This window comes from Pelmatolapia mariae, linkage group LG10_11 (assembly GCF_036321145.2).
Source record: "Pelmatolapia mariae isolate MD_Pm_ZW linkage group LG10_11, Pm_UMD_F_2, whole genome shotgun sequence".
Lineage (NCBI taxonomy): Eukaryota > Metazoa > Chordata > Actinopteri > Cichliformes > Cichlidae > Pelmatolapia > Pelmatolapia mariae.
In genome coordinates, this window is record NC_086236.1 from 35,303,085 (window position 1) to 35,328,837 (window position 25,753).

General features: G+C 40.7%; 2 protein-coding genes across 2 annotated transcripts; both read left to right on the forward strand.

Annotated features, from left to right (window-relative positions):
• The first annotated feature begins 1,963 nt into the window (after positions 1–1,963).
• On the forward strand, positions 1,964–11,176 carry acat1 (acetyl-CoA acetyltransferase 1). The gene is made up of 12 exons (XM_063487331.1): positions 1,964–2,092; positions 5,156–5,203; positions 5,289–5,406; positions 5,588–5,683; positions 5,942–6,042; positions 6,259–6,402; positions 6,487–6,637; positions 6,729–6,824; positions 7,218–7,331; positions 8,060–8,124; positions 9,095–9,252; positions 10,782–11,176. The coding sequence occupies exons 1-12, from the start codon at positions 2,042–2,044 to the stop codon at positions 10,900–10,902; spliced, it is 1,263 nt and encodes a 420-aa protein (XP_063343401.1). The 5' UTR covers positions 1,964–2,041; the 3' UTR covers positions 10,903–11,176.
• A 2,268-nt stretch (positions 11,177–13,444) lies between these two features.
• On the forward strand, positions 13,445–24,953 carry tmprss2 (transmembrane serine protease 2). The gene is made up of 14 exons (XM_065471708.1): positions 13,445–13,459; positions 13,662–13,815; positions 16,511–16,627; positions 19,460–19,552; positions 19,679–19,795; positions 19,881–20,010; positions 20,551–20,667; positions 20,759–20,799; positions 21,103–21,271; positions 21,932–22,095; positions 22,196–22,291; positions 23,951–24,093; positions 24,179–24,331; positions 24,912–24,953. Exons 1-14 carry the CDS (start codon positions 13,445–13,447, stop codon positions 24,951–24,953), a joined length of 1,551 nt encoding a protein of 516 aa, XP_065327780.1.
• The last annotated feature ends 800 nt before the right edge of the window (positions 24,954–25,753 follow it).

Below are 25,753 nucleotides of genomic sequence, written 5' to 3' on the forward strand. Positions count from 1 at the left end.
TTTTCTGTGCTCAGAGACCGTGCCAGCAGTGCGCAATTGCGCACGTGCGCAGCTTAGAGGGAGCATTGGACATGTCTTATTTATATAAAAGCTGAACTGTTTAAAAACATCTGATACTTTTTGGTTATTATATCCAATATAAATAATACATTCTCACACAATATTATAAATACATAACATGGCTTCTTGGCATAACAATACATCTGTACGGAGCAGAATGTCATGGTCCTGGGTCATTGATTCAGTGCTTTGTGTTTATGGACTTTTTGACTAATCATTATGTTTCTAGAGTGACTCATATTTATTAGTTTAGTTTTTCTTGGAAAAAGAAGAAAAAACAACCTCTGCTTACCACACAGCCAGACCCTGACACAGAAATGCTGAAATGTTGACAAACTGTGTACATAGACACCCACCCACCCACACACCCACACACACACACACACACACACACACACACACACACACACACACACACACACACACACACACACACCTGCTACCTGCTGATGAAATACCCTGATGTCCTGCTTCAAGGCTTTTCAGACTGAAATCAGCATGTTCTTGTTGATGAAGTGAACATGCATGAACATGACGTAAATTCTTTTACACGCAGATCTAAGGAATATATCTCCCCCTATAGACACACACACACTAACACATTCCTGTTGTTCTGAATAGTCCTGTTCAGAAACTTGCAGGAATGCTTTAGTGTAATGCTGGTTTTATTCACAACGCTGGCACTGCATATTTCCATAAAAAATATGCAACTAGCTCATTATAAGCATTTAAAGTCTTTTGCACAGCATGAAAACATAGCTGCTAATCATGTTAATAATCTGACCTATGCTGAAGGTAAGCTTGTGCTCCATATTATAGTGAATACTTGCATTATAATTCTTTAAATGATCAGATAATGATCAGCTTGCAGTGCAGGGGATTATATGCCATTTTGCATGAAAATACTTTTGCATATTTCCAGATATGCTGACAACGTATTAACGGACTCATTGCACTCTCTAACCTAGTCTGAAATAGTTAGTACCAGCAATTAAACTATATGTTTTAAATTGTTATTATTTAAAGGGAAACATTAACCTAACCAAAGATACAATGGCATAAAGTAGACCTCCCTCTTCTTTCATTTCTTCTTCGTGCTTTCCTGCCAGACAAAAAATGCATACTGGAAGCAAGGAAACAAAACATAAGGAGTGAGGGGATGAGTGAAAACACAACAAAGAACAGAGAGGGAGAAAGATGCAGACAATATATACAGGTACCAGATAAGGATGGAAGAAGGAACAGGTGGGAAAACATCTGACACTAATCATAGGGGACGTATATGGGAAGTGAAACTGAACGTAATACATATGATGAGGGACTATCAAAATAAAACAGAAAACCAACACCGAGACACAGACTCAGACATACCAACTTGACACAGACAAAAAGGAAGACAGAGACAGGATACAGAGGGACCAGTCAGACATGGGGACATGATTGGGGAAACAGAAGATAAATAGACTACAGAGGACAAAATATATGACGAGAGAAAATAGCAATGCACTTGTAATACACACACCCCAGACTTAAATACAAGAACCCAAACCTCACACAAAACTCAAAATACTGACTCAAAGTCCCTGGACCATGAGAGAATCAATTTATATTCTACAGCCATTATGTTGTACGATCAACATTTTCTTCATTAAGCAGAAAAGTTTCCTATTGGCACTTAAATGAATAAACAATAAACAGTGGAACTGGAACCTGTGAAATACTGTAAAATAAAATATTTATTTATATTTTTTAAAAATTATCAAAGTACATGTGATTATTGTTTGTTGATCTTAAAAAATATATATAACCCAATATATTTTATTTAAGCAATACACGTTGGATGTTGTGGATGAAACTACAATAACTACAATGCTTAGCCAATGATGACGTAGGAAGCACACCTCCTCCTGTGATTGGCTGATGCGTTTATTCGTGCGCTGCTGAAGGTGAAGCGTTAGTCAGTTCTGTGTCTCAGTCCAAAATGTCATCCAGTGGACTTTTAACCATGCACGCTCAAATCTGTAAACGTCTGGTAAGTGATGGGATGTAAAACTGTCGGCTTAGGTTTGTGGTCACGTTGTTGTAAGGCACAGGAAGGCTAGGCTGGCAGCACAGGGCCCTGGTTAACTTCATGTAGCTGTGCTAACCTTGCTCTCTGTGTGTGAGTAGCGTCCTTGGCAAGTTAAAGTAATGCAAACACCTGAAAACGTACTGTACTTGTAGCTGGTTGGTCAGAGCACTTTAAAGAAGCAGTAGTAGTATGCTTTACTGGCTTCAATACAGTCGACGGTGTACCAGAAAGGACTAGTTGACACCAAAACAGGCTAGCTACAGCAGCAGCTGCAGCTAGCTTAGTTAGAACTCAAAGCGCCCACAAAGAGTACCATTGAAACTCTAGCTCCTGTCACTTCATTAGGCAGCTGATATTACCTGAATACCTGCCTTTGTTATCATATCCAACATATTTTTCACGGTGACAGTTTTATTCTAGAGCTTGATTCTAACGTGTGATGTTCGGGTCTGTGGGACACCTTTTCATTGTTTAGTAGACGTAAAGTTATTCAGATTTATCATTATTTCAACAACGGCTAATTTTCTGTGAAGAACATATAAAATAACCCATTTTTAATGATCTCGCACTGTAATCGTGCTTGACACGTTTCGCCCCAGTTATGACAGATGGCTTAGCTGCTGCTTCTGGACAGGTGAAGCGGCAGGATTTGGGTTTTTTTGTTTTTTTTAAATTTGTTTGTTTTTTCCCCGGGACGGAGTCATGTGCGCTGGTGCTTGTAATTATTAAGTGAATGTTTTTAATCAAGACAAACGGGCACGTGCACATGTAAGAAAATTAATACGAGATCTGTCATTGTTATTTATGCTGTGGATTGAGAAGACTAATATAGAGTATTCATTCACTAAAACACCAGAAAGTGCAATTGAATAAATATGATTTTACTGGAATTATTACTTGCTTATGCAAGTTTTTCTACTTTTAACAGAAAATTATATTTGCTGCATCAAGTGCCTTCACACAGTCTAACATCCTGCGCATTCAGAAACTCATTATTTTGACTGTAGTAATGAAACCAATAAAAATTAAAGAATTGTTGTGCTATTACTATAAAATGATATTATTTGTTACTATTTGTTAATAATTGTCATTACAAATGAGTCCCTGCCATCAACAAACAAAGAAAAACTTCTTTCTTTTTTATTCCCACTAATACTCTTGGTGTAAATGTGTCATAACAAACAGGAGAGCTGCATGCAGATGCAATTTCAGTGTAATTAAAACCACAGACTCAGACTGACACGTTGCAAAAGTTCAGGAGCAACCTCTTAACTGTGTGGTGTTTGCTTAGATTCAAAAAGGTATCTAAAACATCAGAGCTGCTTCTAGCTTTGTTTGGCAGTGTGGAACAAACCTGATGATGGAAAGTGTCAGACGACTAAAACATAAACTAAACACATCCAAACTCTTTTTTTACAAAGCTGAGGAGGTGACTTGGAGGGAAAAAACCAGGCCAACTCAGTCTGAAAGCTGAAAACCTGTGTGGCTGTCACAATCAATATAGCCCTCGTTTGTCTGTATGTTTAATTCTATAAATTGGTTTAAGTAAGTACTCTGCTCTTTACAGTCACAGCTTTTTGTCTGTAACAGTCTCAGTGTTTTTCTTTCCCTGTTTGTGTGGGATTTAGCCACTATAACACATGCTGTTATCATAACTATCAATAGCCTGATATAACAAGTGCCCTTATTTAGACTTGTGCAGCACCTGCCTGCGTTATTGTTTCACAGAATAGGATTATGAGACTGTGACAATAGTTAAAAGTGGCCAGCAGATGTCACGGTGGAGACAGGTGTCAGAAAGTTTTAAAGCCTCGATACATTTGAACGTTTTAGTGTTTCACAAAACCTCACCTTGCCCGTTTCTACTACGTGGTGTTCTTTTATTGTGTGTCTGTGTATGTGTGCGTACATGTGTGTTTTGTGTTTCTGCTCCTGCTTTGTCCAAACAAGGTTCAAACATTTCAGTCACCTTCATCTGTCTGTTCCTGCGTTCTTGTAATTCTCCATATCGTTGAAAGGATTCTCTGATTGGGGAATTTCAGGACTTTTAGACAAGAGACAAAATTTGGAAGATAACAGAGAGGAAGAGTTTTCAGAACATGAGTCATTTTGCCTTTATTGGATAGAACAGTGCAGAAAGTAGACATCAGGGCAGGGCGAGAGTGAAGGGGGATAACACACAATAAATGATCTGGGGCTCTAAATTCCGTACATTGGTCACTTCCTCAGCCAGGTGAGCTAAAGCAGCACCATCAGTTTAGAGTCTGAAAGTGAGCACGAATACAGGATTTGACACTGAACACTTGCTCCAAAGCAAACCTTTGGATATCAAAAATTATGAGACTGAATAGTGTCCTCGCCCAAGAATGAGCCATTCAGCTTGGCTGGTAGCATGGTGCAACCAGGGCCAAGACAAATGGTGGTCCATTTGTGGAGGGCACCAAAGCTGATTTTTACTCTTCATCCTAGATCCCATCTACAAATGTACCAATGTCAGTTGATGTTCCCTGATTTGATCCGTAGCAACAGAAAGACGAGCTGCAATGTGTGTGTCAGAGATGGACAGCAAGTAGTACATATGTAACACACACTGTTGTATAGGCTAGCACAAAAAGGCTGCTTGTAGATGAAATGTCAATCTTTTGAAAGATATAAATGTCAGTAGTGATGACAGTTTGCTGCCTTTATATTTGATTCATTTTTCTATTTCTATTACATATTATGACCAAAAATCAAACAGCATTTTATTCATAAATGGGCTTCAAAAGAAGTAAATGACCAAATATTAACCATATATATGGTCTATATTACTTGGACTTGGGGTAAAATAAACATCTGTTAAGTACTTTTAGATACATTGTTATGGTTGTATTGGATAAAAAAAAATCCCCTAAATGTGCTGGGTCCATCAGACCCACAAATTCTTTTGGACTAACAAAGGTCAGACACCTGTCATAGGCATTATATCAGCTGAATACTTATGTTCACTTATTATTTATAACATTTATGATCTTGTCACTGTAGGCTCACAAGTATCTGTCAAGAACCTACACATCTCATCCTTCCCTCAATGTAAGTACTATCACTGAGAGCCTGCACGGACAGTTAATCATCTGTAGAGCACAATAACATATATACACTAAATGTATTGTCTTAGGAAGTCGTCATTGTCAGCGCAGTCCGCACTCCAATGGGATCCTTCAAAGGCAGCCTAGCTTCAGTTCCAGCCACCAAACTGGGCTCTATTGTTATCAAGGGGGCCATTGACAAAGCAGGTATGTTCGGCCACTTCCCATTCACTGCTTGGAGGGATCCACTTTCCTCTGTTGCTAGATCAACATCAGCTGGTGCTGTGTCCAAACAATAGGTTGAGTTATCTGTCTCTCACGAGTGGGAACAGGGCTGCATCAAAACTGAGGCAGCTGTGCATGTTCAGTACGTTGCCTTTGTGTTTAGGAATTGCTCCAGAAGAAGTGAAGGAAGTCTACATGGGCAATGTGCTTCAGGCTGGCGAAGGACAGGCCCCCACACGACAGGCCTTGCTTGGAGCAGGTATGACCACTCGGTTATATTTAACCCACAATATTGATACATCTGTGCTGCCTTGAAGGATATTTTTGAGTCTGCAATATGAAGTTTTCCCAGTTTCCTGAGCTAAACACTGTTTTTTGAGTATTATCTGTTGTTGACACTGGAGGCAAATTTGCTGCAGTTTCAAATGTGCATCCAAGCAGAATCCAGAGCTGGTGAGAAGATGTCTTCATCTAATTTCTGTTTTAGTAAGAATGATGTCTCTGATTGCCTCTACAGGATTGACCCTCAGCACACCAGCAACAACCATCAACAAAGTCTGTGCCTCTGGAATGAAGTCCATCATGATGGCAGCTCAGAGTCTAATGTGTGGACATCAGGTATTATCAGCATTAAATCTGCAAGGTGTAACAAAACAGATTCTTCTCAAATATTGCATCTTTTGCTATCATGCTAGTACTCGATCACAGATGTGATCCTGATAAATGCATAAATGCATGTGTTTATCAGGACTGAAAGAAACTTTTGTTTATAATGGGCTATTCTGGCTTTGTAATGCAAATTACTCTGACTATAGTTCTATATGTGTGACTTAGGATGTGATGGTGGCAGGAGGCATGGAGAGCATGTCCAATGTACCTTATGTGATGGCAAGAGAGACCCCATCCTACGGAGGAGTGAGGATGGAAGACCTCATTGTGAAGGACGGACTCACTGATGTCTACAACAAATTCCACATGGTGATCCTCATGTTCTACTTAATATTGGAAAATTATAAGGCCTATATGCATTTATAGCATTATAATATTGTTGCTCTCTTACAGGGTAACTGTGCAGAAAATACAGCCAAGAACTGCAAAATCAGCAGAGAGGAGCAGGATGCGTACGCCATCAACTCTTATAGCCGCAGCAGAGCAGCGCACGAGGCCGGTGTGCTGGCAAAGGAGATAGTACCTGTTACTATTCCCCAGAAAGGTACAGGAAGATGGGAATACCATGCTTGTCTTGGCCCAGTGACTTTAATTAGTGTTATTGCAATGCTAATGTTGTTGATGGGGTTTTGCAGGCAAACCTGATGTGGTGGTGTCTGAGGATGAGGAGTGGAGACGGGTCGACTTCAGCAAAGTCCCCAAACTGAGGGCTGTGTTCCAGAAAGAGAACGGTAACGATGAGTTATAGAGCAACCTGAAGCTGTGTGAAGCAGCCACATTTTTCTTGCGCTTTAACACTAATCAAAATAAAACAAAAAGATTAAAAATTAGATTTTCTTTATTGTTTTTAAATAAGAAGTGTAACATCAGACAAATACAGTGTGTACTGGGCGTGATCAAAATGCTGTGGGAATCAGGTGTGTTTTATAGATTTTTTTTTTTTTTTTTTAACAGACACACACATAAATATGTTTTTATTAAAATAACTTAAAAAAAATTGTACAAGTTGTTCTGCTGCTACAAGAAATGTTAATAACAGTAATGTGGTTGCTCATCTGTGCGTTATTAAAGGTGTAATTTATTTTGATGCGTCTCTTGTTGTTTTTTTATTTTGCTGTTTTCAGGTACGGTGACAGCAGCCAATGCCAGCACACTGAACGACGGAGCTGCAGCTCTTGTTTTAATGACAGCAGATGCAGCAAAAAGACTCAATGTGACTCCACTGGCCAGAGTTGTTTGTAAGTTTTTCGTGGACGCTTGCTTCATGGAGAGCTTTACTGTTGGCTTGTTCTTGGTTCGCACTCCGAAGGTGAAGAAGGAGGCAGTGCCAGTCGATACTGCTGGAAAAAACAAAAAGACAGTGTAAAACCTAACCCCAATAATTACCTGACACCATATGATCAAGTACTTGGTGTCAGTGGGAAAGAAAAACATTTAACAGGAAGAAACCTCTGGCAGAACCACATTGACTGCTCTTTTTTTTTTTTTTTATGCTTTTCTCAGAGCATTTAGAATCACAAGAAAACAGCAAATAAGTTTAAGCACTGATATTCGTTAGAGGCATCTTTAAAAGAGAGTTATTGCAAACCCAAAGGCCAAATGGCTCCAAATAGTTGGACCTATATAAAGTGAAAAGAACTGGGTGGATGCTGACTTGATACATTTGACCATCATTTGTTCCAGTGGTATCTGTCCAACTATCTTCATTAAAGTAGCAAAAATCTGTCATAAAAAAATCTTCTGTTGTAAAACCGTTAGCTGGCTTTGTTGAGTTGATGTTTTTCAATGCAGCCATTTGAATCTGACACCAGTTCTTCAGCATTTGTGTATATCAAGTCACCGTGGTAAAATGAACTACTTCTGAAATGAAACTGTCTCTTGTTTCCTGCTTAGAATATCTTTGGATGACTTTTGGTTGCCAAACAGTTCATATATATCTGTACATTCTCTGATTTGTTTTACACAGCTTTTGCCGATGCTGCAGTTGCACCCATTGATTTCCCCATTGCTCCTGCATTTGCTGTACCAAAGGTGGGTTATGAGCATGTAGTCTGGCACTTACATTTTCTAATAATGTTGCAACAATGACACAACCCCCAAAAACATGGTTTTACAGATGGAGGCCACCAACAGTTTTTCCCTCCTCTTCTTTTGTTTTTTCACTAGTTTGATGAGACTAGTCCTCTATTAGGCCAGTCTCTGTATCACCTTATGCTTTTAGTAGTATGAGGCAATACTTGGACTTGGACAGGTAGACCAACTCTGACAGGATGACACATCGACATCTGCCATTGACAGAAGGCTTTCTGTGTCTCCCAGCACAATTTCAAGAGCATGGAGATTCGAACAGACAGACAGTTGCTTTAGGATAGCTGGACTGGGCCATAGAAGGTCCTTAAAGCATCATCAGGACTGGTATCTGCCCCTGTGTGCAAGGAGGAATAAGATGAGCACTGCCAGAGCACATCAACAACTCGTGTAGGAGGTCACTAAAGAACCCAGAATAGCATCTAAAGAACTGCAGGCCTCACTTGTTCCAGTCAAGATTACATAATATAGGAATAAGCCTGAACAAAAATGGGAGAGTTCCAAGGAGGAAACCACTGCTGACCAAAATGAACACAAACTCCCATTTTTCAAAAAACTATCTTGATGATTTTGGTAAATACCCCAAAACCTTTGGGAAAATATTCTGTGGACTTGGGAGACAAAAGGTGAACAAAGAATTCCTCCCAGTCCAATCTGAAAGGCTCATCGTCAGTTTTCACAAATGCTTGATTGTGCTTCTTGCTGCAAAGGGTGACACAACAACACAATGACATTATCATTTAGAAACTGCATGTCGTATTTACCTGGGTTATATTTGTTTTGTGATTACTAAAGATTGTTCATATTTATATTTTTAGGTTAAATTAAAAGTATGTACAAAAGCATAATATAATAATTATTTAGACCTATATATGTGTATGACTAGACCCGTGTGTGTGTGTGTGTCTGTCAGGTGCTGGATGCAGCGGGGCTGAAGAAGGATGATATTGCCATGTGGGAGATCAATGAGGCCTTTAGCGTGGTTGTGCTGGCTAACATCAAGATGCTGAACATCGACCCAGCAAAAGTCAACATTAACGGGGGAGCTGTGTCACTGGGACACCCCATTGGGTAGGTGGCGCAACAAAATGTTACAACTTGGCTTTAACTCATCTGGTTCTTCTCAAAAGTATTTTTTTCTAGTAAATGTGTTTACATTTGTCTGAAATATTCAGACGTGGCCCATAATATTGCAAACAATACATCATAACTGTTTCTCTTTGCAAACAAGAAACCTGGCAAGTAAGACGTGTGACAGCCCTGCTAACCTTTTTGGCTTTGTCAGAGTTAATTATTTAACTGGAGCAATGCTTAACCACAGGTGTGTGGATATTCTCTAAGCACTGACCTTAGCAATTGAGACTTTGTTGACTATGCTTAAAAAGCCAGCTCTGTGCCAACAAACCACTTAATTTAAATTAACTCTGCGAAAAAGTGTGCTCAAATGTCCAGCCTGAATTATTCTAGAAGCTTGTCAATGGCTACCAAAAGTGCCATGGCTGAGATTAACTTGCTAAGAGACAATAGGTGTGTATGTATATATTTGAGCCTGTGTGTGTGTGTGTGTGTGTGTGTGTGTGTGTGTGTGTGTGTGTGTGTGTGTATGTATGTATGTATGTATGTATGTATATATATATATATATATATATATATATATATATATATATATATATATATATATATATATATATATATATATATATATATATATATATTAGTTTTAAACATGTATAGATGAGAGAAAATCCAAAATAAATTCAAACCTGTTTACCCAATTTATTGAAAGTCATTAAAGAAAAATCATTAAAGAAAATCTTAGAAAAATCATTCCACTCTGGAAAAAGAACAGTCCAAATTAATCATTCCCAAAATGACTATTTATGTCAGGCTCAGCCTACGCTTAAAGCCGCCGAGGTGTTCGATGGCAAGGCTGACGTGATGCCACTGTTATGAATGAAATTTGCCACAGTCCAATAACTCCAGCCGTACTTATCTTGTCCGTTTAACATCTTTATTGCATTCCATTGGTTGTATTTATTGTTCAACAGTTTTCTTTATCCAACCTCATTTATCATAAATCACATCAGCGCGGCAGTCACAAACTGTTTGCTTTTTCCGATCAAACAACATCTGACACTAATTACGTGTGCCTACCTTAAATACAGTCCCATGAACACACCATACTGTAAAACACAAAATGTGACCCCGAGCGGCACACATAAGGTAACAACACAAAACATGGCTCCTACACCACGAATGAAACGAGAAAGAAAATAAATTCTATTAATCTTGTAATCTACAAACATATGCTTTATTTGAATGTATATTGTGCGTTTGAATTTGTTAAATTCTTTTACTGTTTCTGGTGACATGAGTCTAATCATGACATACAAACATGTAGGCCTCACCTGTAACCGCCAGATCTTCTGGAATCGGCGTTGCTTTGTTAGTCAGCATGTGTATCACTCAAAGCACTGAGACGGCAGGCACTGTGAGAATGTTTGATTTCTGTGCACTTCTGTAGTACGCCATGGCTTTTTAAACTTAGAGTAGAAAAGAAAGTGAATAATATCGCCCTCCATTTCTCTTTCCTCTGTCAGGATGTCTGGTGCAAGAATTGTGGGTCACATGGTGCACAACCTGAAGTCTGGTCAGTACGGGCTGGCGGGCATCTGCAATGGAGGTGGTGGCGCTTCTTCTATTCTGATCCAGAAGCTGTAAGAAGACCTGGCAAGAAGCTTCTGTTGCTTTAAGAGTGTTGAACTGTGCAGTGACTGTCTGCTGGTTCCAAAGGACTCTCACATCTATAAGCTCCTGTTAATTGTGAAGAAAGAATCTGTTACGTTAATGTCAGCGGCCTTAGCAAACAGCAACACGGGATTCCTTTGATATCATGACTCCAGTGTATAAAACACTCCTCTTGTTTGAGAACACGTCTTGTGCAAAAAATAGAATAACATTTAACTCTGGTTAAATAAATAGTTTTTTGAAAGCACTGTCTTGTTATTGGTCTGTTGTGAGCGTGTGTATTTACGGGGTAATACTACAATTACCAGTTTGTGTTGTTTTTCAAACTGGCCACTAGATGCCGCAACTACCTTTCTTAAGTTAAGTTGTTCTTACACTAGATACATAATGTGCCAGAGGTAAGCGATAACATTGACTGTGCTCTGTTAGCTGTTGCAGATAATACAGCCAATGTCTTTTTAACCTTTTGAAATTGGGGATTAAAGGATCAGTTTGCCTCTTATTATAAGAACTGCACTTTTCCCCCTTCTTAAATATCCCCTGCTCAATCTTTAAAAAGTTCTGAAGGTGGGAAACAAACAGTAATGATAAAACATGAATTAATGTAAAATTGGCCACATGAAAAGGGACCGTCCAGAAGGAATCTGAATGCATTGTGGTGCCAAAGAAGTTTTGCCTTTCCAAGAACAGCATTAGAATCTTTATAGGCTCCTCTTGTTTCTATTTATTTAATCATTTCTTTTTGTGTTATTTTCAGATATTACGTTATATGTGGAATAGTATGACAAAAAAGCTGCTTGACAGATACCATTTTTGATGGCTAAAACATATGTAAATATTCATAAGGTAATCCATAGGTTCAAATAGACAGAATTTCACCCACAGAGTTTAGTGGACTCATGTTTGTGGGGTGCGGTTTAAGTGTAGTGTTGCTGGAAAATGTATCATGTTTTACCCCTGTGGGTGAACACCTAGTCAGGATATGTTGCTCAGTAAAGGTAAGTTTCATCAAAACCGGAGGAAGGAGAGTGCAATGAGTGGTTAGCTTTATGCAGGATGTTTTGTTTCCTTTAATTAGCTTGTACTTGATGATCCCTCATTATCCTCACACCCTTTCAAAGTCGGTTTAAGGTTGTGAGTGTGTCATTTAGACATTATGTACCACCACCGTGTCCTTCATGACCGCCATCTTTCTTTCTCTAGTTTGCATTCCTGACAGTTGGCACATTCATACAGAGTTACATATTAACAGGGTCTGAAAGTCCTTTGTCCATTGCTTTTTAAAGTCCACTTATTTAGACGTCACAAATCAAACTCAGGGAACTCTTTGCTTTGACAGGACCGAGATTTACACTTGATGTAAGTGCATATATTACATCTTTTCACTCCATTTTAAATCTTCATGTTATGGTTAATAGAATAGAAAATAGACTGGTAGGAGAGGGAGCTTTGATTACCAAAACACGTCCCTTATGCAAAAGAACTTAAGCTTGTATGAGATGCACAGGATTGTTACACCAATCTGCAAACCTCGCAGAAATATATATAGAACACTGTCTTTCATCCGTACTGAAGTATGGCGCTTTCTAATGGGACTGGTATTGTATCAAAAGCATTGTTTGCATTTGTCTCAATCCGAACGTGTGTATTTCAATCTGTGTGGAGATTTGTGTTTGTAGCAAAAGCTATATGTGAAAAAGTAAAACTGGATGACTGTAACTTATGATTTGTATGTTGTTGTTGGGTTTTTTTTAACCCTAGAAAACCAATGGGGTCGGCTCTGACCCCATGGGTTCTCCAGGGTTAAGAGATTCGAGCTTTAATACTTTTGAACCATTCATACTCACAGAACAGACATGAATCGGAAACACACACACAGATATTTGTACGCACACAAAAATCTCCTCACAGATTGGCATACACTAATCTGATTACACACACAAGGATTGGAATATGCACATGTGAATTAAGATATGCCCAATTGTGTGTAGAGCACCACATGCTGGGTGCGCACACAGTGGGAAAGGGCGTGACTCTGGTTGTTGATTACATTCGAGGCAAGAAATAAAATGAGACAGAGAGAGAGAGAGAAACAAACGAGTGCGGTAACAGAGTCAGAGAACTGAAGGAAACTTTCAAGGTGAGAACTAGTAAATAATTCTAAGTAATTTAGCTGTCCTGGATCACATGATACCTTCATACCAAAGTAAGATGAGCAAGTATTCATTCAAAAATATTCTCTATTCAGTTTAAATCTTATATGTGAATAACAGAAAAGTGTAAACGAGTATTTGTTTCATTTTAATATGTGTGTGTTATTTTTTTAGCTTCTTATTGTGGGGCCAAGCTGTTCAGTTTAATGGAAAAAAAAACAAATCTGCAAAGATGTTTGAATGTTTTGTTCTAATACCTGTGTGGCACCTAACAACTAGTATTTAAATGTTTTAAACTTTTACACATCACTTTTCAGGTTTGACAGAGTTCCTCTTCTTCAGGCAGTAAAACTAGTTTCACTATGAATAATAATCAGGTAAGGTCAGTTTCACAGTAGAAAGGTAACATTTTTGAAACACCTCAGGCGTTATTGTCAGGTTGTTATTTGACTGAACAACATATACAAACATATGCTCTCAATTTTATAATAATCTAACAAACCGATGCTGATGAAATGATTACCTCAGTGATAGGTAGAGCAAATAAATTCATCTTTTTTTTTGTCTGTATATCTCCAGGTGAATGGTCCCATGTATGACAACCAAGTGTTTAAACATGAAGAATATAGTCCTCCTCCATATTCTGTAACACAGCAGATCCCCAGCCATTCCTCCATCAACCAGTATTATACTTCAACACCCGGAATACCAGCTAATCCAAGGCAAACAAAAGGTATTGGAATATTTGATTTGACCAAGGTTGTCACTTGGCAAATATCCATCTGGAAATATGTATTGCACATTCACAGAATCATTAACTTATTTTTTGTTCCACATTTTAAATCCACACATATTAAATAAACCTAAATAATTAAAATTATTTCCCTGATCAAATGAATACAGTTTCAATAGAGTCTTTTCTAGAGACACAAGACAACGTGGCTAAAATAGTTTTAAACTGTTGTTGTCTAAAAGTTGGCAGGCAAAAAAGCCGTGGCGACTGTTACACCAACTGATGAATTTATTGATTAACTGTTTTTTTTTTTTTGTTTGTTTTTTGTTTTTTTTTAAACCTGTCCCGTTTGGTTCTTTTGCCATCAGAATTATTGTCTAAAGGCGAAGAAAGATGCCCAACGGATTTACTTTACCAAATGGACCATCCCAGCCTTGCCGTAATGGTCCATTTGATTTACCTTTTATTGTTTATTTTATTTTATTTTATTTTATTTTTTTACTTGCTAGATACGGGACAGGGGAAAAGAAAAGGGAGAAAGAAAGAGGGGGGAAAAAACAAAACAAAACAAAACAAAAAAAAACAGCGGAGAAGAGGGACGGGGATAAAGGGCAAAAAACAAAAACCAACAAAATAAGCAGACAAAAAATACATATATCGATCACCTGGATCACCTGTTGAGAAAGAAAAAAGAAAACAAGCAGAAGAAAACGAGAGTAATAGAATAAACAACATCACAATGATATATGGGAATATAACGCTAAATACTTAATATTAAACATTATTGTGCAGCACGTAAGATCGACAGCGCACAGTGTGCTTTGAGGTAGGAGCCAAAAAGGGTGTAGTTTGTGTGTGTGATCACCTGTGTGTACACCTGTGAGCATGAGCGCGCTTGTATTTAAAAGGTTCCTTAATGTAATGATCTGCTAGAGGGTGTGGGGGGCCACAGTCCCATCCTCCAGGGCATGAAGCAGGTATGGAGGAGATCAAAACTCCAGACATCCAGAGGCCCCCAGAACACAAGAGACCAAGGAAGACCAACAGAGGGGCAGCCGCGCCACTGTCCCAGAAAGAGCTGAGGAGAGTCCCAGATGAGGGATCACTCAGCAGCCGCGGAGCAGAAGCCAGGGGGGGTTGCAGTGACGTGCCCGTGAGCTCCGCCGGCAGCCAGCTGTGCCTGAGTGACCGAGCCCCAGGCCGAGAGGCCGAGGGCACCCCACCCCCGAAGTGGCCCGAGCGAGCCCCAGGTTCCAGGCCCGGATAAGCAGCCACCAAGGAGTGAGCCGGTGTGTACCCGGACGCCCACCCCCGGACACAAAGAACCACCAACGCATCGATGTCTGAGGGCGTCTGCCACCGGCAGGGGAAGTGGTGGGGGGAGATAGGCCTCCAAACCTTGGAGGGCCTGAGATGTCCCCAGAGAGGTGGCGTCTGATACCCAACCTGACATATAGACACAGACATACAGGCACACTCAAATACAAACATCCATTCCCACCCTCATGCTCTCATAGGCAATTACTCCACACTCAACCAACGTGAAGACAGACATAAAGAGACGCTGTACACACAATCACACTCCCCAAGCGTACTCTAAGAACCGGGTCTAGGTACCCTTGCCCCTGGAGGGGGAAACTGCACCCAGACCCAGGTGGTGTTACCCTTTTCCCTGCAGTGGGGAGAAGCAGACTGCCCCGACTCCGCAGCAGCAGGGAGGCCCCACACACCAGACCCCAGTCGGACGGCCAACTCCTCCTCCTAGCCCCCCCGCTCCAGCAGGCCGCAGAGACCGGGGGTGTGAGAAGACTCCAAACCTCCCTCTACCCGCTCATATGTAGTGTTGATGTATATGTGTTCTAAGGTGCAATTAAAACCCAGGAGGGCATGGAGCTACCTGCCAGAGAGCAGCAGGTAAGCGCACAGCCCCTCCTGATAGCCCTCAATGTCTACGTGTATTTAAAATTGAGAGGTGGGCAACGACGCCAGGGGTGAGGTGTACACCCTGATGGTAATTTGGAGTCCGTGTTGTGAGCCCACCCCCAAGATCCTATATGTATGTGTTATGAGAGTGTGAGTAATGTGAATGTCTAAGTTGTGAGATAAAATTGAGGCAGAGGCAGCCAGAAGGGGACAGAGGGGGGGATGCCTCCTCTGCACCCTGGTGACACACCCCTACCCCAAGGCCCTGCATGTGTGGGTGATTGTGGTGGAGCGGGAAGAGGGAGGCAGCTGGAAATGGGGAGGGAAGAAAGGGAGGGGCAAGTGACCCCTCCCTGGGGCCAGCTCCCCCGCTGACCCCAGTAGGCACCCCCATGCTCTGCGACCCGCCAGGGAAAGGGGGCCCAGGCCCATCCGGACCAGGGCCCAGTGCAGCAGCGCCGCCCGGCCCCACAGAGCCCGGGACAGCCCACCCGACCCCACTACAGAGAAAACTGCACCCACCCCATCATCCACTCATCTTCCAGACTACACAAGACAATAGACGCCCAGGCTGAGATCTTCCTCCACCTCTCCTATATCTCCCCCTCCTGCAGAGAGAATTCCTGAGGAGAGGAAAGCTCCTGCAAGATGTGACAACCTCCCCCACCAGTTGAAGAGTCCCCCAGGTGGCTCGATGCACTGGCGGCGCCCTGCGCCAGGACTGGGCCCCCATATACCCACCCGCCCACAACCCCAGCAACACACCAACCAGGACCCGAGCCCCCGAGGCCCGGCCAGGGTCCCAGCCCAGAGACGGAGCGCCCCCAGAACCTCACGCCCGTCCCTGACCCCCCTCAGGGGCAGCCAGGCTACCAGGTCAGTAACCCACGTTCGTCAGCACAGACCCTCCCCTAGCCCCGCTGCACGCAGCCACGAGGAAACCGTCACCTAAGAGCCAACAGAGCCCTTAATTGGCCATGACCGCTACCCCGGGTTGAGCCCCCCAAGGAAGATGCTCCTGGGGAACCCCCCGACGCCCTAAGCCTGTCCCTACCCCCACACCAATCACAACAGTGAAGGTGGGACCAAACTATGACCCCCCACCCCCACTAGGTGATGGAGCTGATCAAAGGAGCCCAGAGCAATTGATCTGATGTGGTGGCAGAGGCTGTATCAAGACTAATGTAATCTAATAGATAATTTCTATACTGGTTAGAATTAAGATTATTTTTATTTTTCCAGTTCATGAGGACTGTTTTCTTGGCTATGCATAGGGCAGTGAAAACCATGTGGGCTATATTCTTTTCTGAAGTGACATTATCTAAGCTGCCCAACAAACACACTAAAGGAGAAGTTGGAATGTTACATTTCAGACACTTCGATAAGTCTTCACATATCTCACGCCAAAATTTCTGAACTGGTGGACAGAACCAAAGAGCGTGGATATAATTGTCCGGTGAATTGGTTTGGCAGTGTGAGCAGTTGTTGGTAGACGTAAAGCCCATCTTGAACATCCGATGACCTGTATAGTGCACTCTATGTAGTATTTTGTATTGAATTAATTGAAGACTGGGATTTCTAATTAGATGAAAGGTTTTTAAGCAAATCTGAGACCAGAAGTTTTGGTCTAAGTTAACTGATAAATCCGCTTCCCATTTTGCAATAGGAAGTGATATTGATTCATCTATTTTAGAAAGCATTCTGTATATTTTGGATAGTAATTTGGGGGTTTTAAGAGTAAGAAATTGAACCACACTTGGTGGTGTTTGTAGTTCAACTTGACCCGGTTTAAATTTCTTCTTTACTATGGATTTAATTTGTTGATATTCTAAAAATCTTTTCTTGTTGATCCCATATTGTGTAACTAGTCTGTCAAATGAAATAAATTCTGTTCCTTCTAGTATATGTTCTAAATATTTGATTCCTTTACCACTCCAATCTGAAAAGTTTATCATATTATTGTTTTGTAATATGTCAGGGTTGTTCCAGATAGGTGTACGTTTGCATGGGATTAATGAAGACTCTGTCAACTTCAGAAACTCCCACCATGCTGTCAGAGAGGAGCTAATGTTGACGCTTTTGAAGCATTCATGTCGTTGAATGTTTGAGCTGATAAATGGTAGATCTGAAATCTCTAGATTATTGAAAAATGCTTGTTCTACATCTAGCCAAGGTTCATCTAAGAGGGTATGTTTTAGCCATCCTGAGATAAATTGGAGCCTGTTGGCTAAGAAGTAGTGCTGAAAGTTAGGTAGTTCTAATCCTCCTTTATCCTTGGTTTTTTGTAGTGTTTTTAAGCTTATACGTGGGGGCTTATTTTTCCAAAGGAATTTGGACATATATGAATCTAGAGATCTGAACCAATCTTGTGGCGGTTTAGTTGGGATCATTGAGAATAAATAATTTATTTTTGGTAAGACCATCATTTTTATAGCGGCAACCCTTCCCATGAGTGATATGGGTAGACATTTCCACCTAGCCAGATCGCCTTCTACTTTCTTTAAAAGATTAACTGATTTTGAAGTCGAACTTGAAGACTTTTACAGTGTTTCCACAAGTTAAATATTGTGCCAATTTTAATATGCAGCATAAAATAGGTAACTGTAACTTCCTCTTAACCACTAGATACTCAAATTTCAGAAAGCGGACACTGAACTTTCCAGACACACCTTTCTGAATATGAGTGCATTCATAGAGAGTTGCAAACTATAAAAGACATGCAAAACAAAACAAAAAAACATACAGAGTGGAGTTATACTTTTGCATAAAGTTTACTTATATAGTGCAATGCAGAAACTATTCATATTAATTGAAATGTTTTAGTTTCATAAGCTCAATAAAACTAAACTCTAAATATTAAAGTTAGAAGATGTTAAAAGCAAAAGAAAAGAAAAAGTAAATGATGTGTTTATTTACTTCAAGAATTTTGGTTTACAATGTTTATATGAGCCTCAAAGTAAGTTAGCTATGTTTATGACTCTTCTTTGGTAGAGGTTTATTGCTTCTTGTTGACTGTTTTATGGTTTACATTATTATAATATCACAATTGTCATCTGTCGTCACAGTGGCTGTTTAGATTTCTAAAGCATGGGCAAAGTGCAGTTGTGTCTTGTTTGTGACTGCACATTAATGATTGGGATAATTATACATTTATACAGCTCCAAATCACAACAACAGTCGCCTCAAGGTGCTTTATATTGTAAGGTAGACCCTACATTAACACATACAGAGAAAAACCCAACAATCATTTGACCCCCTATGAGCAAGCACTTTGACGACAGTGAGAAGGAAAAACTCCCTTTTAACAGGAAGAAACCTCCGACAGAACCAGGCTCAGGGAGGAGCGGGGCCATCTGCTGCGACCGGTTGGGGAAAGAGAAGGAAGACAGGATAAAGACATGCTGTGGAAGAACGACAGAGATTAATACCAAGTATTATTCAGTGTAGAGAGGTCTATTAACACATAGTGAGTGAGAAAGGTGACTGAAGAAGAAATACTCAATGCATCATGGGAATCCCCCAGCAACCTACGTCTATTGCAGCATAACTAAGGGAGGATTCAGGGTCACCTGGTCCAGCCCTAACTATATGCTTTATCAAAAAGGAAAGTTTGAAGCCTAATCTTAAAAGTAGAGATAGTGTCTGTCTCCCAAATCAACAGTTTTTCCATGAATTTTTACAAATTGATACAGGATTGTCTTTTTTTAATCTTGGCCTTCAGGAAGAAAGAAATGTCACTGGAAGTACATCCTGGGTGCATTTCTGTGTGTGACTGTTATCCTGGCAGTGCTCGGACTCTTGCTGTGGTACTTCGGTAAGCTGATTTGAAGACTGTGCAGCTGCATAAAATTATTTTTATAATTTAAGTATTGTAATGTGGTATGATTCTGCATGCTCTTGTATATATGAGGTACACAGTAGTAAATGCATGTGCTCACAGTATACTACCAGTGTCTACTGGGGAAGTCGTGTGGAAAAGGTGGGATGTGTCTGAGCCAGACCCGGTGGTGTGATGGAATCATTGACTGTCCAGATGGAGAGGATGAATCTCAGTGCTGTAAGGCATTCAAATCAGTGTCTCAGTCTTCCACACAGTTATTTAGTGTACGAATCTATTTTTTAATAGACTTGATGTTTCACAGTTCGCCTCCAAGGGGCCAACTCCATGTTGGAGAGTTATTCATCAAGCAGCCAGACCTGGATGCCCGTGTGTGCTGACAACTGGGATGATAACTATGGAAGAACTGTGTGCAGACAGATTGGTTACAGCAGGTGCTCATTGTCCTTTCCCACTGACACACTTTTGCAATGTGTGGTGTAAAAAGCTCACTCATATTACATGACTCGTGATTTGTATTGCTGCTGGACCTTGAATAATTTCCAAACTAAAGCATTTTTTAAAAATTACATACAAAAATATTTTCTTGGATTAGATATTATAGATATTATTTTGATATAATAATGTGTGCGTCACATTACTGTAACTCCTCAGCCCTTTGACAAAAATGATAAGGATCATTTTGTAATTTTACACCTGGTGGCCAGTATGATACTTGGGTGATAAAGTGTTTGTTTTTTTTAGTTGCACAGAGCTACTGCTTACCTGTGGAAACAATGGATGTACTTAGTTTTTCCACCCACTGAGACAACAACTAATATTCTTTTGAAATGACAAACATGCAGTATTGATTAGTACATATTTTTCAAAGTTCTAACTCAGAGGGAGTGTCCTTGCGTGACATGCATGTATGTGTGAGTACAGTCTGCTGGTCTCATCTCCCTGTCACATGTGTCTCTGTATGTGTCCCACAGAGATGATTATTTTGCCTACAGCCAAACCAGTGCAAGTTCTTTGGCCTCCAATGGATATATGAGGCTGAAGTCCGGAAGTAATAGTGGCTCACTAATACAGTCACAGCTCACTCACAGGTATACACAACCACATATCACTGAGTGATCACTTCATACACACCACAGCATTTATAAAATGTGCTGTTTTTTTCATCCTTTCACTTTGCAGCTTACTGTGCTTCTCCAATGCTGTCACACTTCAGTGTATTGGTAAGCTACTGTGTTCACTGTGACATATGTGAAATAATAACGTAAATCCCCAAAACTTGGTTCTATTTATCTGGACGTCGTGTTTCAGTGCAAGAAGCGTTTCGTCACTTGGATGAGTGATGAAACGTTTCTCACGCTACGTCCAGATGAACAGAATCAAGTTTTGGAGATTTCCTTACTTGGATGAACAATCATACATCAATGTAATCATTTAGTCTGTCCATTTGTCTGGTGCTACAATGTCTGAATTGGTTCAAAAGCTTGAAAGTCAGTGAAAGTAACATTGAGCTCCTCGGTCTTCAGAATGTGGCAAGAGTTCAGCAGCTCCGAGCAGTCGTATTGTGGGTGGCACAGAGGCTGTAAATGGAGCCTGGCCATGGCAGGTCAGCCTCCAGGTTTTGGGTCAACACAGCTGCGGAGGCTCCATTATCAGCCGACACTGGATCCTGTCTGCTGCACACTGCTTTAAATAGTGAGAGCTTCTATTCTCTACTTTCTTTCACCCGAACATGTCATTGTGCTGTGAAACAATAGCAAAAACATAATCCCTTTGACGGAAGTAATCCTGATTCAAAGAACTACCTGTGTGTGTCATATTTACAGCTTAATGACCTAGGTGTGCCTTCAAAGACAAAGTACACAGGATATATGGGAATTTTACTTTATTGCAATATATTTATTCACATGTTGGTAGAAAGGTTACTGTGTCACTGATAGCAGTGAAGCGCGTGACATATTATGCAAGTTTAGTAGGTTTGTCTCCTTTTCGACAACAGGTTCACTTACTGTGTTTCTCCCATAGAAGACATTAACATTAACTATCTTATTTCAAGTAGGCCTAAGGTTTGGCCACGCAGCTTTGACAACCATACATTCAATTAGATGATAAAACTGTGTAAGACTGGAACTGCCAAATTGTTATCATACAGTGTCCTCAATTTCTCAGTAAGAGCCACCTTTACTTTTTATGTCGAGTCTCCAACTATCAGTTGTCGAGTTCTCCACTCAAGTGGAGGATTCATAATGGATCAATAGTGACCTCGTGTTCATCTTTTATCTACAGTGTTATCCACTTTTGACTAATATTTAATAAATCCACCATGCCCATTTCACCTTGTCTTTTCCTTGGCAGTTACTCTTCTCCTTCATTGTGGAGGGTATACTATGGGGACGTGAACTTGGAAAACATGTTTAATAGCAGAGTTCAGAAAATCATCAACCATAAAGATTTTGACACAAGAACTAATAATTATGACATTGCTCTCCTAAAGCTTGATACACCTCTGACTTTTAACAGTGAGTACTTGGAAGTTAATTTCACATGTTGATTTCAATGATACTGTGATTATGTTATTGCAAATCCAGCACTCTAAGGTGATACATGCTTATGCCTCAGATAAAGTTCGGCCGGTGTGTCTCCCCAATGTTGACCTGAACCTTTCTGCTAATCGTCAAGCATGGATCACAGGATGGGGAGCATTGCAGTCAACAGGTGAGGCAAAACCATAACTGAATATGTCAAACCTTCAGTGTGTAGTTTAATGAAGAGGTATTCTGAAGAAGAATTTAACCCTCTTCACACAATACCCGGTAATGACAAAGTCCAAAAAAGGTTTTCTTGAATTTCTTGTCAAGTTATTAAACATAAAAACCAAAAACATAACATATACATAGGTACTAACAGCCTTTACCATAACACCCAAAATGTAATTCCATTGTATTTATTTATATCATTTATTTATTTACATTTATTTATTTAAACCATTTATATAGCACCAAATGTTTAATATTGTAAGGAAAATACTCTACAATAATGCAACAATGGAGCAATCACATGGCCCCCTGTAAGCAAGCACTTTGGTGACAGTGGGAAGGAAAAACTCCTTTTTAACAGGAAGAAACCTCCAGCAGACTCATGTTCAGGGAGGGGCGGGGCCATCTGCTATGACCAGACCAAGCAGAGGACTTAAATACATGGAACGGCAATGAGGAAAGTGGAAACACATGGGGAACACAGCTGATACAAAGTGACACCACAGGGGAAGCAAAACTAAACACACCAAACATGGACCATGAGACTATAAAACAGGAAACACTGAGACATAGACTGACACATGAGTTGACAGGAGGCAAGGCAGATGAGAGAGGGAGCAAAGAAACCACAAAACACCATTAATTCCAATAGGCTGGCTCAAATGACCCAAGTCACTGGAAATTAGTTGATTCCGGTCCTGGCCAATTGATCGATGCATCTCTAATTGTAAGTTCTTATATAATCATGTAACACTGACTAGCATTTTCAAAAAAGGCAGACATAATCACTGTTTAGACTATTACAATATGTGAATGAATGTCATTGATTGATTAACATCTGTTTCATTAACTTCAGATAAATTTATTCAAGCTGTTTTTAGCAATACCAGGAATATGGAGTCAGTATTAGGATATCAAAACTGATCTGATGTTTACTGTCACGTTTTCTTTTCTTCTTTACAATAAATGCTACCACCAGTTCATTATTATATTTTCACTAATAGCTACCACTACATTTTTTCCATGAAAAAGTAAAACAGTTATGCATGTCCTGTCCATGTTAAACAAGACTTGTTAATGACTGTTAAACTAGTAATGGTGATATCCTCAGCTAATAGGAACATAAATGGATATTAAATGAAGCTAGTGAGTAGAACAGACTCTTTCCAACTGAGAATGAAAAGAAATACAAAGTTCAGTGTGTGACCCAGAGCAGAAGAGTAAAAACTACTACCGCTGTTTTGGATTTTTGTTACTTGTTATTAACAATATACATTGTGTTTATGGCCTTGGATTTGGGATTAAAGTGCTAGTGACAGGACCTTTGAGCCAGCTTCAGGCTTCTCAGAAGTATTCAGACCTGAGTGGGTCTATTCCAGCAGCTGTCAATGTAGTTTGTGTCCACGTTGACACAAACACAAGAACACAAGACAAATTTAGGGGTTGAATACTTTTTCACAGCACTGTCTAATATAAACTACGTTGAGTGAGAAACCTGTAACGCTCCTTTTCATTTTTCATTGTCGATTATTTCAGATGGGATAGCTTCAACGCCAACTTAGCAAGCACTGCCTTTCATGTTTGTCTGAGTTAACAGTGTGAATAATCCTTTTTCCAGGGCCAACCCCCAAAATAATGAATCAAGCCAAGGTGACCATTTACAGCAGGGCCACTTGTAATGCACCTGAAGTATTAAATGGTGAAGTCACCAAGACCATGTTCTGTGCAGGTAACCTGCAGGGAGGAGTTGACTCCTGTCAGGTCAGTCTGATCTCCCTGTCACACACTCTGAGATGTAGCAATACATGTATAACCTGAGATATGTCTGTGGTTCTGTGTGCTGCAGGGTGACAGTGGAGGTCCCCTGGTCGTGAAAGAAGGAGATCGATGGTGGCTGGCAGGAGCTACTAGCTGGGGTTATGGATGTGCTTTGAAGAACAAGCCAGGAGTCTATGCCAATGTACCATTCTTTATTGACTGGATATTCGAAAAAATACAGGTACATATGCAATGGGAAGAGAATAGAGAATAAAGGTCCTGTGAAATTATCTGTTGATTAATCAATGGTGTCAAATGTTTATCCCATATTTTCTCTGCCACATCAAATATACATTTATATTTGTAATTTTAGCTAGAAAGTCATCCCACATAGCAAGCAGGTCTGGCTCGGATCTGGTATCAAGCCGGCACTGCTGGCTGACTTCTGGCATGATAAGACGTATGTCATTCAGATATATGCCAGGCCTGGCATAGATGGCACTGTGTATGTGATGGCATGCAATATCTGGCTCTATTGTAGTGGGTTATGTGGCCCAGGCTCATAGAAAACAGGTCTGGCCCGGGTCCGGCATCAAGCTGGCACTTCTGACTGACCGGTGTCATGGCAGGGTGTATGTCAATCAGATGTGGACCAGGTCTGGTAATGATGGCACTATTTATGTTCCTATTTTCCTATTTTAGTTAGAAGACACAAATTCCATGTTGCAATACTGCTATGGTATGGTTTCAAATGCAGGTTTGAAGGTTTGTGAGTGTACACTTTATCCAAAACCTAGTGATGGTTTACTCATTTTTGCCAGTGGGTAGCTGTAGCTCAGGAGGTAGAGCAGGTCCCCTACTGATCGGAAGGTTAGTGTTTAGATCCCTGGCTCCTCCAGTCTACATGTCAAGAGTGTGAATGTATATTAATGTAGTTAGGAAGCACTCAGTTTAGAGAAAGTGTGTGATTAGGTGAATGTGGCATGTTGTATAGAGCACTTTGAGTATCCAGCGCCGGATGGTGCATTGGGCAGCAAGGGATCGCCAACGAGCTCGGTTTGCAGCCACCTCTTCAGCCTCGTCCTATGAAAGATCAACCGCTTTCAGGTCCTCAATGAATGACCGTCTGTTTTAGTCGTCCGCGGCTCTGTGACCCCCGGGCGGGTCTCCACGACATGGCTATCTTCAGTAATCGTTCCAGATGTTGGCGAAGAACGTGACCGGCGAAACAAAATCGTCGCTCCAATACCACATCCGCTAGCGGTCGTGAGGCAGTGCGCTGAAGGACCTCCTCGTTGGTAACATGATCTCGATATGAAATCTTGAGAATCCGTCGGAGGCCACGCTGTTGGAAAACATTCAGTCGCCGGGTTTGCCAGAGGTAATCCACACATGGGCCACCACAGGACCACCAGTGTGTCTGCAACTGCCCTTGTGCTGGCCCATGTGTGGGCCACCTCTGGAAAACCAGATCTGGGCCACCAAAGGGCCGTCATTCTTTGCGGTATGTGGGCCATGTGTAAGCACATTGTGTGTGCCAGATCCGGGCCATTCCAATTTTGCTATGTGGGATAGCAGTGCTTTATTTGTGCGTACTGTGCTCTTCTGTGCACTTTTCACATGACTTTGAATGTTTGTTTCAGGTTGTGTAAAAGTTTGTCTT